The 16,489-nt window shown below is 47.4% G+C and overlaps 1 protein-coding gene across 5 annotated transcripts; it reads left to right on the forward strand.

Moving 5' to 3' along the window:
* Nucleotides 1–7,141: 7,141 nt before the first annotated feature.
* Nucleotides 7,142–16,236, forward strand: LOC126935194 (NADH-cytochrome b5 reductase 2). 5 transcript variants are annotated; one of them, XM_050756391.1, is made up of 9 exons: nt 7,142–7,687; nt 8,513–8,656; nt 8,874–8,946; nt 11,642–11,748; nt 12,039–12,168; nt 12,810–12,893; nt 13,559–13,644; nt 14,783–14,882; nt 15,792–16,236. In XM_050756391.1, exons 1-9 carry the CDS (start codon nt 7,667–7,669, stop codon nt 15,962–15,964), a joined length of 918 nt encoding a protein of 305 aa, XP_050612348.1. In that variant the 5' UTR covers nt 7,142–7,666; the 3' UTR covers nt 15,965–16,236. The 5 variants fall into 5 exon arrangements, with proteins under 5 accessions (XP_050612348.1, XP_050612352.1, XP_050612350.1 ...); XM_050756395.1 differs by having other exon boundaries at nt 7,207–7,687; nt 14,787–14,882; XM_050756393.1 differs by lacking the exon at nt 7,142–7,687 and adding an exon at nt 7,834–7,893.
* Nucleotides 16,237–16,489: the final 253 nt, after the last annotated feature.

Here is a 16,489-nt window from a genome sequence, read left to right on the forward strand (position 1 = left end):
ATGTTGCATAAGTAATGGTTGAAGATATTCCAGAAAGCAAAATATTGCCATTGCTTTATGCCTGTCTATAGTGCTCCTTAGAGAATTCTGAACAGGTAGCATTAACATGCTTGGCATGTTAAAATCCTTGAAAAGGGAAGCTAATGAAACTCTGATTTAAGAAATATTCTGCATTGGTCAGCATTGAGTGTCTGAGTGGGCTGGGTGCTCCATCAGTGGTCCCTCATGAAGCTCAGCCCAGTCAACTGTACTAGTCCGCTGAGCCTCTTTGTTCAGGATGACATTTTAGCAAAATGCACAAAGGATGGGCCAGCGCCAGGGTGAAGAGGAAGAGATGGAGTGGGTGGGCTGCTTACAAGCTCTGGCAAAGACAATGAGCCGAAGATGTGACTGGGTAGCAGGGGGCACATTGGAAAAGAGGCCCACAATCAAAGCAAACAGAACATCAGAACAGGGGGCTCCTCCCTTGGGGGACTTCTGATCCAAGCCTTAGGAGATTTTTTAATACAGTAAATTCAAGTATAAATAAATAAGCCCTATGAGACAAAAGCAATCATTCATTTATTGTATTAGTTTCCTATTGCTACTGCAACAAATTACTACAAATTTGGTGGCTTAAAGCAACACAAATCTGGTCTATTACAGTTCTGGAAGCAAGAAGTATGAAATAGTTTCACAGGGCTAAAGTCAATGCATCAACAGGGCTGATTCCTTCCAGAGTCTCTGAGGGGAAAATCCATTTCTTTGCCTTTCAGCCTCTAGTGGTTGCCTGTATCCCTTGGCATGTGGCCCCTTCCCCCATCTTCAAAGTTCATTACGCCAATCAATCGCTGCTTCTGTTATGGCACTGCCTTCTCCTCTGACTCTCTTCTCCTGTGTCTCTCTTATAAAGACCCTTGTGATCACATCAGGCCCACCCGGATAATTCAGGAGAGCCTCTCTGTCTCAAGATCTTTAAATTAATCACAGTTTGAGAGTCAGAAAAAAAAAAAAAGTGTTTGTCCTGTTCTTTCTCTCAATGATCAACACTTCTGTGACCCTAGATTTGTGGAAATTTTTCCCCATACACCACGTGAGCCATTCTCCAGTAGACACTGGCTGAGAGTCCTCTAATTCAATTCATTTCTGACATCGTCTACTTGGAAGTAGCCTAAGAGACCACACATTGAGGGTTCAGTCCCTAAGACTGCCACCCACCCCAGATGCCAGTCTCAAGGCTGGGCTTCCAGAATTTCTGACTGATTGGCTATGAAGTGGGGTTCCCATGACTCCCTACTCAAATTAGATTAATTTGCTGGAGTTGCTCATAGAACTCAGGGAATCAAGCTAGTTATGTTGATCATTTTATAATAAAGGATATTCCAAAGAATACAGTTGAACAGCCAGATGGAAAAGATGCACAGGGCAAGGCATATGGGCAGGGTCATGGAGCTCCCATGCCTTCTCCTGGCACACTGTGCTCTAGGGACTTCCACATGTTCAGCTATCCAGAACCTCCCTGAACTCAGCCCTTTGAGGTATTTATGGAAACTTTGTTATGTAGGCATAATTGGTTAAATTATTGACCACGGGTGAGCGATTCATCTTTCAGTCCCTTTCCCCTCCCTGGAGGTTGGAGGGTGGGAGGCTGAAGGTTCCATCCAACCTTCTGTATTAGTCCATTTTCATATTGCTATAAAGAACATCCCTGAGACTGGATAATTTATAAAGGAAAGAGGTTTAATTGACTCACAGTTTTGCATGGCTGGGGAGGCCTCAGGAAACTTACAATCATGTCAGAGGGTGAAGGGGAAGCAAGCATCTTCTTCACAAGGCAGCAGGAGAGAGAGAATGAGGGAAGAACTTCCAAACACCTATGAAACCATCAGATCTGGTGAGAACTCACTCACTATTATGAGAACAGTATGGGGAAACTGCCCCTTAATCCAATCACCTACCTCCCTCTTTCCCTCTACACATGGGGATTATAATTCAAGATGATGAGATTTGGGTGGGGATACAGAGCCAAACCATATCACCCTCTAAACATGAGGTTGGTTTCCTTGGCAACCAGCACCCATCAGGAGGCTATTCAGGAGCCCCTAACAATCAGTCAACTCATTATCATATAAAAAGATCCATATCACTTGGGAGATTCCAAGGATTTTGGTTGTCGTATGCCAGGAAACTGGGAGGAAGATCAAATATATATTTTACAATATCATGCACAGCTACAAAGTCCCTTTTGTCATAAAGGGTAGCATTCATAGGTTGTGGGCATATCTGGGGTGCCATTATTCAGTCTGCTCCAATTTAGGTTCAACAGCTAGGACCTAAGAAATGGTCATTTATATAGAGAGTAAAATGGAAATAAATTATTTTCAAGAGTAAACACCTAATGAAAAGTTCACAGCTGCCTGGAAACCGTTTTGTGAGCAAACATTCATTTAAAGAAATTTTTACCTTTTATTTTAGATTCAGAGGGTGCATGCACAGGTTTGCTACGTGCATATTACTGCACAATGCTGAGGTTTGGGATACAAATGATCGTGTGACCTAGGTAATGAGAATATTAGCCAATAGGTAATTTTTCAGCCCATGCCTCCCTCCCTTCCTCCCCGTTCTAGTAGTCCCCAGTGGCTACTGCTCCCATCTTTATGTCCATGTGTACTCAATGCTTAGCTCCCACTTAGAAGTGAGAACATGCGGTATTAAGTTTTCTGTTTCTGTGGTAATTCACTTAGGATAATGGCCTCCAGCTGCCCCCACATTGCTGCAAAGAACATGATTTTGGTTTTTTTTATGACTATGTAGTATTCCATGGTGTATCTGTACCACATTTTCTTTTTCCAATCCACCATTGATGGGCACCTAAGTTGATTCCATGTCTTTGCTATTCTGAACAGTGCTTTGATGAACATGTAAGTGCATGTGTCTTTTTGGTAGAATGATTTATTTGCCTTTGGGGATATATCCAGTAATGGGATTGCTGAGTCAAATTGTACTTCTGTTTTCAGTTCTTTGAGAAATCTCCAAACTGCTTTCCACAGTGGCTGAGCTAATTTACATTCCCACCAACAGTGTATAAGTGTTCTTTTTTCTCCACAGCCTCACCAACATCTGTTATTTTTTGACTTTTTAGTAATAGCCATTCTGATTGGTGCAAGATGGTATCTCATTGTGGTTTTTATTTGCCTGCCTCTGATGATTAGTGATGGGGAGCACTTTTCCATATGGCAATCACTCATTGACCAATGACTTGGGCAGGACATCAGTTCCCCCAGAGGATACTCAGTAATGAAGGAGGCCTCGCTCCTGCACAGGAAGAGCTGAATCTTTGGGGGTGGAGTCTCACAGATGTTCAAACAGTGACAACAGAGATTCATCTTGTTTTGTTTTTCTTTTCCTTAGCAAATGCATGCTGAGAGCCTACCCTTGCCAGGCCCTATTATAAACCTGGGGATTTAGAGACATGAGACTTGTGCTTATGATTTATTTCAGGGAATTAGTAGAAAATGAGCCAAAATCCAGGCAGCACATGAGCATGTGAGGGACACATTTACAGTGTTTAGGAGTTAGGAGAAGAGAGGGGGATCACTGCCCTTTCAAGATTACCGGGAGCCCATATAAACGCCTTTTATCCTGCTCCAAGAATGAATAAAGAGAATGTGCTTGCTATCTGCCTCTCTAATAACAAGAGGGAACAGGCAGAGAAAATGAGAAGGAAGAATGAAGGGTAGAAACAAACTACTAAGAAAACCACAGGAAAAGGTGAGGTGCCTCTGGATTTCAAAGCCAAAAGTAAAGGTTTTTGACAGAGTCAAAGGGAGAAAACAATGTTTGTTCATTCATTCACACATGCAATAACTATTGAGCATCTACCAATTGCCAGACACTGTTCTAGGGATATAGCAGTAGCTAAAATAGACAAAGTAACTCCCATCCTCATGAAGCTTACTGATATGGTTTGGCTGTGTCCTCATCCAAATCTCAACTCGTAGTTCCCATAATCTCCATGTATTGTGGGAGGGACCCAGTGGGAGATGGTTGAATCAGGAATCATGGGGGCAATTACCCTTAGGCTGTTCTCGTGATAGTGAGTGAGTTCTTACAAGATCTGATGGTTTTATAAGAGGCTTTTCCCCTTTTGCTCAGCACTTCTCCTTCCTGCTGCCATGTGAAGAAGGATGTGTTTGCTTCCCCTTTTGCCATGATTGTAAGTTTCCTGAGGCCGCCCCAGCCAGGCTGAACTGTGAGTCAATGGAAACCTTTTTCCTTTGTAAATTAGCCAGTCTCGGGTATGTCCTTATGGCAGCATGAGAATGGACTAATACACTTACAATCTATGTAACAAATAAGTCAAATATGTTGTATAGGTAAAAAAAGTATATGATCTGGTGCTATGTCTTACGGAGACAAATTAAGCAAGGAAGGGAACAGAGTACGATGGAAAGGATTGTTCCTCTCCTAGGTGAAGAAGTATATATGGAGCAACTATCATGTGTTCTAAATGCTGTAGGGCAGAGATGAATTCATTCATTTGTTCATTAAATATTCATTGAATGTTGCCTTTGTGACAGTCAGTGTGCTAAACCCTGGGAAAACAAGGTGTCTGCCATAAAGGAACTTCCAGACTATTGTGAAAGTCAGTCATTTAATAATGCACTATTCAAATGTACAATTACAAACTCAAGTAAAAGCTATGAATAGGACCGGGTGTGGTGGCTCACACCTAAAATCTCAGGACTTTGGGAGGCCAAGGAGGAAAGATCCCTTGAGGCTAGGAGTTCCAGGCTATACTGTGCAATGACCATGCTTGTGAATAGCCATTGCTCTCCACCCTGGACAACAAAGCGGGACCCTTACCTCTACAAAAAATACAAAAATCACCCAGGTATATGGCAACAGTCCTTGCTACTCAGAGGCTGAGGCTGGAGGCTAGCTTGAGCTGGGGAGTTCAAGGTTGTAGTGATCTATGATCATGCCATTGTGCTCCAGCCTGGGCAACAGAGTGAGACTTTGTCTCTGAAAAAAGAAAAAGGCTATGAATAGAATAGTTAAAGTAAAAGAAAAATTAAATTTAACAGAGTTTCATTGAGCAAAAAACAAGTTATGAATCAGGCAACCCTAAGAACCAGAATAAGTTCAGAGCAACTCTGGGGCTGCCACATGGTTGCATAATACTTATGGACAGAAACAGGAAAGTGATGTACAGAAAATGTAAGTGAAGTACAGATACAGCGGGATTGGTTACAGCTTACCATTTGCCTTATTTGAACACAGTCTGAATAGTTGGCTGCCTATAATGGGCTGAAACTCCATGATTGGTACAATAGTCGGTTACAGTTCACTATGTACGAAGAAACTTTTAGGGTGAACCTAAAATATGTAAGGAGGCAGCTTTAAGTTAAACTTAATTTGACAGACAAATTAAGTTACAAACATTACAAGTTAAATTATGTTAAAACATTAATAGGTACATGTACTTAAGTTGGGGGATCACAGAAGCATCTCCAAGGGAGTGATATCTGACCCGAGATCCAAAGAATGTATAAGAATGAAAGACATAAACACTTGTTATAAACTACTGTAACTAAAACAGTGTGGTATTGTGACATGGTTAGGCAACTAAATAATGTAAGAGAAATGGGAGGCCAGAGCTACACTCACACACTTATGAAAACTGACATAGCACAGGGGTAGCAGATCAGTTGCAGGTCAGTGGCCAGGTGTGAGCAATTCAATAAATATTACTGAAAAAAACACATTAGCCACATGGAAAAATGAAATTGTATCCCTGCCTCACATCCTACACAGAAATCAATTCCAAGTGGTTGAAAAACTTAAATGTGAAAGGAAAATCTTTAAATCTTATTGGGGAAAATACACAATATCTTTAAGGGCTTGGGTAGAAATAGACAAGTCACAAAAATCACTAACTATAAAGGCAAAAAAATTGAAGATTGGTACATTTGGTTACACTGCAATTCAAATTTCTATTCGTCAGACTACACCACAAAAAAAGTGGGACAGAAAATAAAGAAAAAAGGAAGAAGTTACAAATTACAAGAAAACATTTATAACTCATGTAACTGGCAAAGAAGGGATATCTAAAATATATATAAAAGACTCCTAAAAATCAGTAAGAAAAAGACAACGCAACAGAAAAATGAGCAAAAATCATGAGCAGGCATTTCTTTTTTCTGAAAAGGAAGCTCCATGGGAAATAAATATATTAAAGATGTTCAACCTTATTAGCAGTTATTAGGTAATGCAAATTGGGTTCCTGAGACATCATTTTACACCTATCGCATTGTCAAAAATTAAAATATCTGACAATAATATCCAAGCACCTACGGGTAAATCAAAAGTAAAGGCATTTGATTAAGTCAAAGAGAGAAAATTAAGTTTGTTTATTCATTCACACAGCAAGAATTTTTGAGCCTGTGGTGGTGTGTGTTTTGGAGATAAGGGTTGGTGAAGTGTTACGGGTTATTGTTTTCACCCCGATTCTTATGTTGAAGCACTAACCCCCAGTACCTAAGGATGTGACCTTATTTGAAGATAGAGCCTTTACATAAGTAATCAAGTTAAAACAAGGTCATTAGGATGGACCCTAATTGAATATGACTGGTGTCCTCATAAAAGGGGAAATTTGGACACAGGGGACACACATAGAGGGATGAAGATGTGGAGATACAGGAAGATGCCCCTTCTCCTAGCCCCTCTCCTACAAACCTAGGAGAGGCATGGAACGATCCTTTCCTCCCAGCCCACAGAAGGAACCTACTCTGCCCACACCTTGATTTTGGACTTCCAGCCCCCAGACCTGTGAGACAATAAATTTTTGTTGTTTAAGCCGCTCAGTCTGTGGCTCTTTGTTACAGCAGCCCTAGCGGAGTCAAACAGGCGGGGATCTGCTCCTGGGCGTCTCTGTTTCACACAGGTCCTGAGGCAAGAATTTGCCTTTGCCTGTAATCAAGGGTGAGCGGGCAGCGAAGGCTCCAAAATGCACCGTGAAGACCCTCTAACTGTGCCTACTGTTCTGCTCCCCTCCGATCGGCGCGGGGCCCTCGTTCTCCCTCTCCAACCAGCGAATGAATGAACGCATGAATACATGAGTCTTCAACTCGGCGACGCCCCTGCTTCGGCCCCACCCGGAAAACACCCACCCCGGACCAGGCCCAGAGTAGGTGCCCAAGAGGCATATTGAATGAATATATTCACGCGTTCTTTGCAGCTGCCTGAATTCCTCCTTCACCAGCATCCCCCTCCGCCCAGTCCCCCAGACGGCCTTCTCCAGCCTTGCCGCGTTTAAGTAAGCTGAGGGGTGCTCAGTGTGGCAGCTCGGAAGGGGCCAGGATGCAGACAGGCAGCGCAGGAGCGACGACGCCCGGGCTCAGCGCCCCGCCAGCCTCAGGATCGAGCGCTGCCCTGGGGGCAGGGCTGACCCAGAGCCAGCGGCTCGCGAGTGAGAGCCCCCCGACCACGGCCCTTCTCGGGGAGCGGGCCAGCAGCCAAGGTCCCAGCCTGCGGGGTCCGCCCGAGCCTCTGTCCTCCTGGGCGCGCATGTCCGCGTCTCGGCCGGTTCCCCGTCGGCCAGGCGGAGCTGCAGGGCGGCGCCACGAGTCTGCGGGCCCGCGGGGGGAGCCGCGCACCGGCCCCCGGCCAACCCCAGTTCGACGACATGTTGGGCGTCTCACTCCGGGTGGGTTCCGCGGCGGGGTGTATTTATGGAGTATTTAAGAAATATCTCTGTCGGGACGGCCGGAAGGAAAGAGGCCGGAGGCCGGCTAGAGCCGGGAACGTCAGACCGGGCGGCTGGGAGCCGGAGCCGGAGGCGGGGGAGCGGTGGTGGGCGGGACCGCGAAGGGCTGGGAGCTGGGCGGGCCGGCTCGGATTCCGGAAGGCGTGGTGAGGGCTGAGACTCCAGCGCCCGGGCGGGAGGAGAGGGAACTTTCCCTGTCAGGCTTGCGTTGGGAGAGGAGCAGGCTGGCCTTGTGGGGTAGGGACAGATGCGGGGAGGCTGGCCGAGTCTCTGGCAGTTGAGTGCCCAGGCCCCCTTCGCCCTGTCCAGGAGAGTGTTGGGGAGTCCCCAGGCTCTAAGTCACGGGGCACCTCTTAAAGCTACGCACCCTAGTTCTGTCTTTAGGGACTGGGCCCCTTATTCCGGATTGTGTGTTAGGGGTAATGTCCTCCACCTTCACCTCGAGGAAGGGACTTCCAGTGTGTGAACCTTTGGCTGTAGCCAGGCGGGGCCTAGTGACCTGAGCACCCCAGGCCATGTGTGCGGCCCGGTCCAGGGGCCTGAAACATCCTTCCTGTGTGACCTGCAGCTGACCCCTCCCTACCTTCTGGTCCGCCACAGGCTGTCCCAGCCGCCTTCTGTGTCACTACCGCTCTCTTTGCCTATTTCCTTCAGGCAGAGCTCAGCTTCTGTGCCTTTGGTGAGGGGAGGGTGTACCGCGCCTGAGAGCTGCCCTGTCCAGGGCGGGCAAGACCTGAGGTGCTCTGCTTACATTGTGTCTACCAGGACCCGTCCCTGCTCCTGACCATCACCGTCATTGGGGTCACTGTGCTCGTGTTGGTCCTGAAGAGCATGAACTCCAGGAAGAGAAAGCCTATCACCTTACAAGACCCTGAAGCCAAGTACCCGCTGCCTTTGATTGAGAAAGAGGTAATGGGTCAGCCCTGCGGGTGTAAGGCAGTAAGTGGATGATGGCTGGGATGGCAGGGCAGCCAGACAGTCATCTCATGGCCTCCAGTTCACTCCCTGCCGCCCTGTGTGCCTGTGCTGGAATAGCGCCAAACGGATCTCCTTTCCCAGGCATCTCACCTGCCCAACAAGGCTTTCTAGAAAGCTGACAGAACCTGCCTATGTTTTGTTTTGTTAGAAAATCAGCCACAACACCCGGAGGTTCCGCTTTGAACTGCCTTCGCCTGACCATGTCTTAGGACTTCCTGTAGGTGAGCTGGGCTTGGGTCATCACCAGGACTGGGGCCTCTGGGGGCTAAGCCCTCCTCTCCGAACAGAAACACAGGTTTCCCACGTCCTGAGGTGTGGAAGATGCCCTCATGCTCCTCCTGAGCCTGTGTGCTCAGGAAGATAGGTGGATGCATGTGGGACAGAAAATTTATTTTCTTCATTATTCCAATTGGGCTGACACAAGAATGGTACCTCAGTGAGCATTGAAAAGAACTGAACCTAGAGCCAAAAGGCCTAAGATCTCACGGAAGGCTCCTTGCTGGGGAACTTTAGGGAAGTCCTTCAATCTCTCTGAGCCCCAGTCTATGAAATGAGATTTCCCAGGCCTGCCTGTCTACCTCACTTGGGTTGTTGTGAAAGTAGAGTGACTGATGGATATGAAAATTCAGAAACTGCAAAGTATTGTGCACCTGGGAGGGATGGGAGGAACCAATGGTCAGGGGAAAGGCCCAGAATATGCGGGCAGGCAGGAATGAGTTAGGTGTGCCCTGCCCCCACGGTCACTTGGATTCTCTGCAGGGGCCTCAGACCCACATAAGGAGGGGCCAGCCCTAGGAGTCCTAGAGTTGACTTATCCCATTTCTAATCTGTAACACCATCAGATAGCTGAGTCAGTCTTAGTGCAGTAGAAAACTGCTAGAATCAGGGATTCAGAGAAGCTTTGTATAATCTGCTAGTGCTGCTTGCCTGCCTGGTGGATCCTACTCCATGGCCTATTTGTCTTATATGCAAACAGGACAAAACTTTGACCTCAACTCCATCAGGGGGTGAGATTATACTCTAGCCAGCTGGCTGGGCCCCTGAGCCTCCTTGCTGCTCCCTCACTCCCTCTCTATGCACGAGAGCTCAGTGTTGTGCGTGCGGTCTCCCAGCTCTCTGCTTGGCCTGTCAGGCCGGTCCTGTTGGCAGGAAGCCTAAAAGAATGAAAAACTTTGAGATACAGAATTTCTTAGAAACTGCCTTGACCCACTATCTCCTCAGCCTTGGCCTAGGCCGTGCAAAGTTAGTGGGACAAGGTAATGTAGAGGCTTCTGAGAGAGTCTAATATGAAGCCTCAGAGTTCGCTGCTTTGTCCCAGGTCAGTGGAAGTGAAGCCAGTTAGAGATGGGGCCTGAAGGACCAGCCAGGGAGCCCCATTTGCCCTGGGGACAGCATCGGGCCAGGCCTAGGTGGCTGCATATGAAAGAGCCTTTCCAGGTTTCCAGTTTCAGGTTCTCAGAAGGAAGCTAGATGTCTCAGGCACTTATTCCTGCATATCCCTGGTGCCCAGAGGGACCATGACCAGAGTCATTGAGCCTGTTCTGAGCCCAGAGTGTTGGCACCTCAAAGACTTGGCTCATCCCCTTGAATCAGCTTCAGGGACCAGCCCCTCTAGTGCCTACTCTGCCTCCTTTTTTCTCCTCCTGCCACCTCCTCCTCCCTGCACCTTAGGTCTTGGTTTCTATCCATATTTCTGTTCCATGTTCCTTGTCTCTTGACTAATTTCCTGTATGTAGTCCACTCAGTTTCTGAGCGAGTAGAAACTGAGGGAGTAGAAACTGACTACATACAGGAAATTAGTCAAGGTTTAGGGTTAGGGTTAGGGTTACAAAACTTTATCTCTTGATTGCACTCCTGTCCCTGCCACTAATTGCCTTAGTAATTTGAGTCTCACATTTTGGATCCAACAGGTTGTAGCTGCCCAGTGTATCATCTGACAGTGGGATGTAGTCATGATCCATAGGTCTCCGGCCATACTTGGTTTATTGAATTCTACCCAGGAAGTGCAGAGTTACATGGTTTAAAACTTCACTGCTACTCCTCACAGGGCCATAGGCCAGGAAGACATGATATTGTTGCTTCATTTGCTCCATGGGTACCCAAATCCTAGGACCCTATAGTATCTATTAACCCAGGCCTGCTCTGTGCCTAATACCAGGATACAGATGGAGTAGTTGTAATTTATTCACAGACCCCAGTGATACATCCAGTTTAGGAAGAAATTAGTCTGTGAAGGCCACTATTTTTCTTGAATAGACAAATACTCCTTTCTGTATTTTTTTTTTTTTTTTTTTTTGAGACAGGGTCTCATTCTGTCGTCCAGGCTGGAATGCAGTGGCACAGTCTCAGCTCACTGCAGCCTCGACCTCCTGGGCTCAGGTGATGCTCCCACCTCAGCCTCCCAAGTAGCTGAGACTACAGGTGTGCACCACCACACCTGGCTAATTTTTTGTATTTTTTTGTAGAGATGGGGTTTCGCCATGTTGCCCAGGCTGGTCTCAAACTCCTGAGCTCAAGCAATCCACCCGCCTCTGGGCTGGGATTACAGGGGTGAGCTACCATGTCTGACCCCTTTCTGTAATTTTTAATACTCACCCTCCAACTTTAATGATCTTTTCCTGCTCCAAAAAGCAGTTATATTATGATCACAGGTGGGCAGACATATCATCCCTATTTTACAGATGAAGACACCAAAACCCAGAGAGGTGAAGTGACTTGCCTAGGGTAGCACAGCAAGGCAGAGCAGGCCTAGGATCCAGGCATCCCATATTGGGGCTCCTTCCCTGATCTCTCCTTCCCGCCCCCCTTAACATTCTGCCCCAGTATTTGCTCCCTTCACTGAAGCTCAGTCCTTTATCCGTGGGCCTTATTTAAGCTAAGTATGCTTTGACTCAGTGCTTGATGCCTTTTCTATAGGTAACTATGTCCAGCTCTTGGCGAAAATTGATAATGAATTGGTGGTCAGGGCTTACACGCCTGTCTCCAGTGATGATGACAGAGGCTTTGTGGACTTAATTATAAAGGTAAATAGTGCTCACCATATCTGGCTGCCTCGTGCTTTCAAGCCTATTGAGGGTGGTGGGGTGGAGGGGCAGTGCTTTTTCTCTGAGGGGACATATGCCCTAGACAGGGCTTTCCAGCAGTGAAGCTACAGTTAACCTTGAGGCAGCTTCATCTTCAGGGACTGCGTACAGCAATTAAGAGAGCAGAACATTTTCTCTGCAAAGCTTCCAGCAGTAAATGCATTTTCTGGTTGTGCGTGGCTGTGGCATTGTGTCTGGGAATGTGAAAGCAGTGCTGCCTTGCTTTTCAGATCTACTTCAAAAATGTACACCCCCAGTATCCTGAAGGGGGGAAGATGACTCAGTATTTGGAGAACATGAAAATCGGGGACACCATCTTTTTTCGAGGGCCAAAGGGACGCTTGTTTTACCATGGGCCAGGTACTGGAGGGGTTCATACTGGGCTCCCAGCCGGGAGGAAGATTCCTTCAATGGTTCCATTGTTCTCGTACACGCCTCAGATTTGAGTCACATGGGGTTGTCCTTAGTCTTCATTCATTCACACACAATGCATAATGACCACACTTGTTAAACATTCACACACCCACTTCATGAGGTTGTAAGCTTTTTTAAGGTAGGGGAATGATTTGGTGTTTCCTCGTCATTGTATCAATGTCTCCAGCACAATGCCTGATACATAAATGGTGCCTGCTAATACTGAAAAATGGATGGAGGAGTCCATGCTCCTTTGCTTACTCACATAGCTATTATTTACTCACTGGTTCACCTCCGTGAGTGAGAATGCTCTTTGAGTCTCTGTGTTAACTTCAGCTTGCCCCTCTTTTTCCTCAGAACCAAAGGTCCAGCGATTCCCTGAGCAGGCTCAGGCTCTATTCCCACTTTGTGCACTGGGGCGCCAGAACTCACTGAGGAGACTGCCCTGGCCTGCTTCACCAGCTTAAAATGGTGCAGACAGTCCTTTAGTTGGAGCTGCCTCCTGGGAGTCCTAAAGAATGTCAGTGATCTTTTGCAGTCTCTTAGGCAAGAACTGCAGAGGTCATAAGCATTCCCTGTGTTTCCAGGGAATCTTGGAATCAGACCAGACCAGACGAGTGAGCCTAAAAAAAAACTGGCCCATCACCTGGGAATGATTGCTGGGGGCACAGGTAAGAGGCTTCTAGGGGCTCCATCCGGAGAATGAGCCCTGAGACCATTCTGACTTGGGAGTCATTTGATCCTCGAAGGGACAACATGAGCGATTTCACCCCCAGCTGTAGAAGGTGGGAATGATGAATCAGTGACAGGTCTTGAAACTGACCCTGTGTGCCCTGCTTCCCCTAACCAACATGGTGGTTGCTCAGGAGCCTTGCGGGGACCTCTCAGGTCAGGCTGAGGGCCAAGCTGGGCAGGCCCACCCATGCTGTCCCAGGAGCGCCTGGATCCAGTTCAAGTCTGACTCTCCCCATCCCTTGAAAATGACTGCCTGAAGGAAGAGAACAATCTTTGAAGGAGACATACAATGTGCCAGGCACTGTAATAGGCACTCTTAAAGCTATCACATTTACCCATCATTAGTTGTTTGATGAATGAGGACACGGAAGAACTTAGAGTGTTCTTTCCATCTTGCCATATGAAAATGAGAAAGACCTTCTGACTTACTGTTGCATTAGAAAGGAAAACCAAAATGAAGGGCTGTTTCCCACTTTTGAGTTTTGGGGACAGAAGTGAGAAAAGGATAACTGGGGCTGGGGGCAGGTAAGCTTGCTGCAGGTCAGGGACTGTGGGCTTCAGAGACAGGGAGAAAGCTGGCTGCCCACTCACTATGTTCCAGGCATCACACCCATGTTGCAGCTCATTCGCCACATCACCAAGGACCCCAGTGACAGCACCAGGATGTCCCTCATCTTTGCCAACCAGGTCAGTTCCTGCTGAGCTTGCAGTGGCAGGATGGAATGTTTGCTGAGCTGGGCTCTTGTTTTCATTTCTCCTCCATTGACTGAGCTCATGCTGCTTGGGTGCCTGTGACTGTGGGAGGGCTTAGTGGGATCAACAGGGCTGCTGGCAGGGAAGCTGAGTCTAGGCCTGCTTTTTGCATGTATTTAACTCTTTTGTGTCTCCTCAGCCAACCCTAAGCACTAAGCATTCCTTTTTTCCTTAATATGTATTGCTACATTTTTGCTAAGTGCAAAATCACAGATGTCCTCAGTGGACACTTCAGAAAATACAGAATATAAATACTTATTTTTTAAATCTTTTTTCTATATATGCGATATATTTATAATTTATATATGCATTTTTTTCACTCAGCATTACCACACAGGCATTTTCTTCTCTTTAAACTGCTTTATAAATATTTTCATCATAGTTTTTATCAAGTTGCACTATAATCTAACTTCTATATTCAGGCTGTTTTCAGTTATAAATAATATGGTGATGAATAATTGTGCCTACGCTTGATTACTTTTAGATTATTTTCTAAAACAGAATCCCAGAAGTGGAATGACTGGGATGAGAATCATGAAGGTTCTGTGCAGGTCTTCTGTGCAGTACGTTTGAGCCTGTGACAGGTTATTTTTGGCTTTGGTTCCCTTTCTCCCAAATGAGGCTCCAGACTGTTTTCCTCTCCTTCACATATCCAGTACTGTTCTATCACAGGACTTTCTGAGCCCATTACATTTCTTCCAGAAGATCCTGGGCCTGCACTGAGCTTGTTCCAGTTAGGTTTGCTGTGCTAGAGCTCAGTGTAGATGTAGGAGGCAGGGCTGGAGCTCTGCGTGAAGCCATCCTGGCCAGTGCTTGGCAAAGGTCCTTCTAGCTGGAGGCAGTCACTACAGCTCCATGGGAACCTACATCCTACCACCAACTTCATCCACAAGACAAACGGTTTTGATCTTCACGAGCAGCAGCAGAACTCCTGTTTGCCCTGAAAGTTGGCAGCAAGCATTCCAGCTGGAGCGGCAGCAGCTTTGGCCAAGAGTATGCTGACCAGTGTAGTCAGTCCAGGGAACAACACGATGGCCCTGGAGGGGCTTTTCTAGTGTTGCTTCTTTTCTAGACAGAGGAGGATATATTGGTCAGAAAAGAGCTTGAAGAAATTGCCAGGACTCACCCAGACCAGTTCGACCTGTGGTACACCCTGGACAGGCCTCCTATTGGTACGATATCCAGTGCCCTCACCCACCATGGGTCAGCATCAACCCTTGACCACTTTGAGGACTGGTCTCTGTTTGTTTTGTTTTTGTTTTATAGGAACAGATGTGGGGGTGAAGCCTTGGGCTCTGGCTCCAGGTGGGAAATGTGAGAAATTGAGGGAGAGAGGATTTGGGATGGCCTGCTTTTAAGGGCAATCAAGAGCAGGTGTCTAATACATCAGCAGCACCCCACACACTGCACTGAACATCAAAAGGGACACTGCCCCTGTCCACTCTGAACACCCACCCACTCCACACACCATCACATACACATCTAATATGGGCACTGACCCCTTCACCACTCACGCCTCTGCTTACGGCCACCACACCCCTCACCACCCACCTCGCCTGGACAGCAATCTTCACATGCTGAGCCCCCAGACAGCTGCTGCAGCCCAGGCAGCATCCCAGCAACCACTGTGCACAGAGCACCCCACAGGCGCACATCTCACACTGCGCCCAGCGGTACCTGCTTGTCATACAGCTTCGTGGTTGGCAGAGGCCACTACCCGACTGAGCAATTCTGAGCAGTTCCACTAACACCAGGCCACACCCTGCCGGACAACTCCAGCCGGCCGTATTGATTCACACACCTCGGTATACCTCATTGTGTTCTCCTTCCTCATTAATGCTGACAGCTGACAGCAGCAGGGCTTCAGGGTCCCCGCAGTGAGCCTGGGACCTGGGGCGACTGCTGCAGAGGGCTGTTTACTAGTTCTGAGGCTTTTTGCAGGGAGCCGTAGTACAGACTTCTAAGCCTTTGTAGAGCAGCTTGTCACCTCCTCCCTGGTTGAGGGTGGGTATATAGGCGGCCTGGGATCAGGAACTCCACCTGGCATCCCACAGCTTTCTCCTGCGTCTGCTTCATTTCAGGCTGGAAGTACAGCTCAGGCTTTGTTACTGCCGACATGATCAAGGAGCACCTTCCTCCTCCAGGGAAGTCCACGCTCATCCTGGTGTGTGGCCCACCACCCCTGATCCAGACGGCAGCTCACCCTAACCTGGAGAAGCTGGGTTATACCCAGGACATGATTTTCACCTACTAACACCTCCATGTGCTCAGGAAATTTGCATGTCCCTTTTCATCTGTTTCAGAGTAAGTTCAGTTTCACCACGTTAAACTGGGATGTTTTCAAAAGTGCCTTGCCAGGTACCCTCACGCAGACACTGGTTCTCCTCTCTTTTGGGTGGGGGCCTAACAAGAAGGGCTTAAGGGGCTGGAGACTGGCTGCTGGGGCCTCCTTGCTTGGAGGCTGGAAAGAGCTCCATTTCAGTATCTTTCTCCATGGTTTTGTGAAATAAACTCAAGTACAAAGCAGACAGCCCATGAAGTGTGGCTCTGTGGGGGACCTGCTAGGTAGTCAGAGGCCATGGCCTGGCCTGTGAGTTGGCGTCTGCATACCCATGGGGGTCAGAACTGTCAAGTGTAGGGGCAATTCCCAAAAAACTCCAAGTGGGGTCACATCAACTCTCAAGAATCTCTCCATGGCACTGGGGGTCATGGTAGGAGTGGTTACACACAGAAACTTCTCAACTTTCAAAGTCAGATTCCAGAAGCTGCCTTAAATCCT

The sequence above is a fragment of the Macaca thibetana genome, chromosome 14 (assembly GCF_024542745.1).
Source record: "Macaca thibetana thibetana isolate TM-01 chromosome 14, ASM2454274v1, whole genome shotgun sequence".
Taxonomy (NCBI): Eukaryota; Metazoa; Chordata; class Mammalia; order Primates; family Cercopithecidae; genus Macaca; species Macaca thibetana.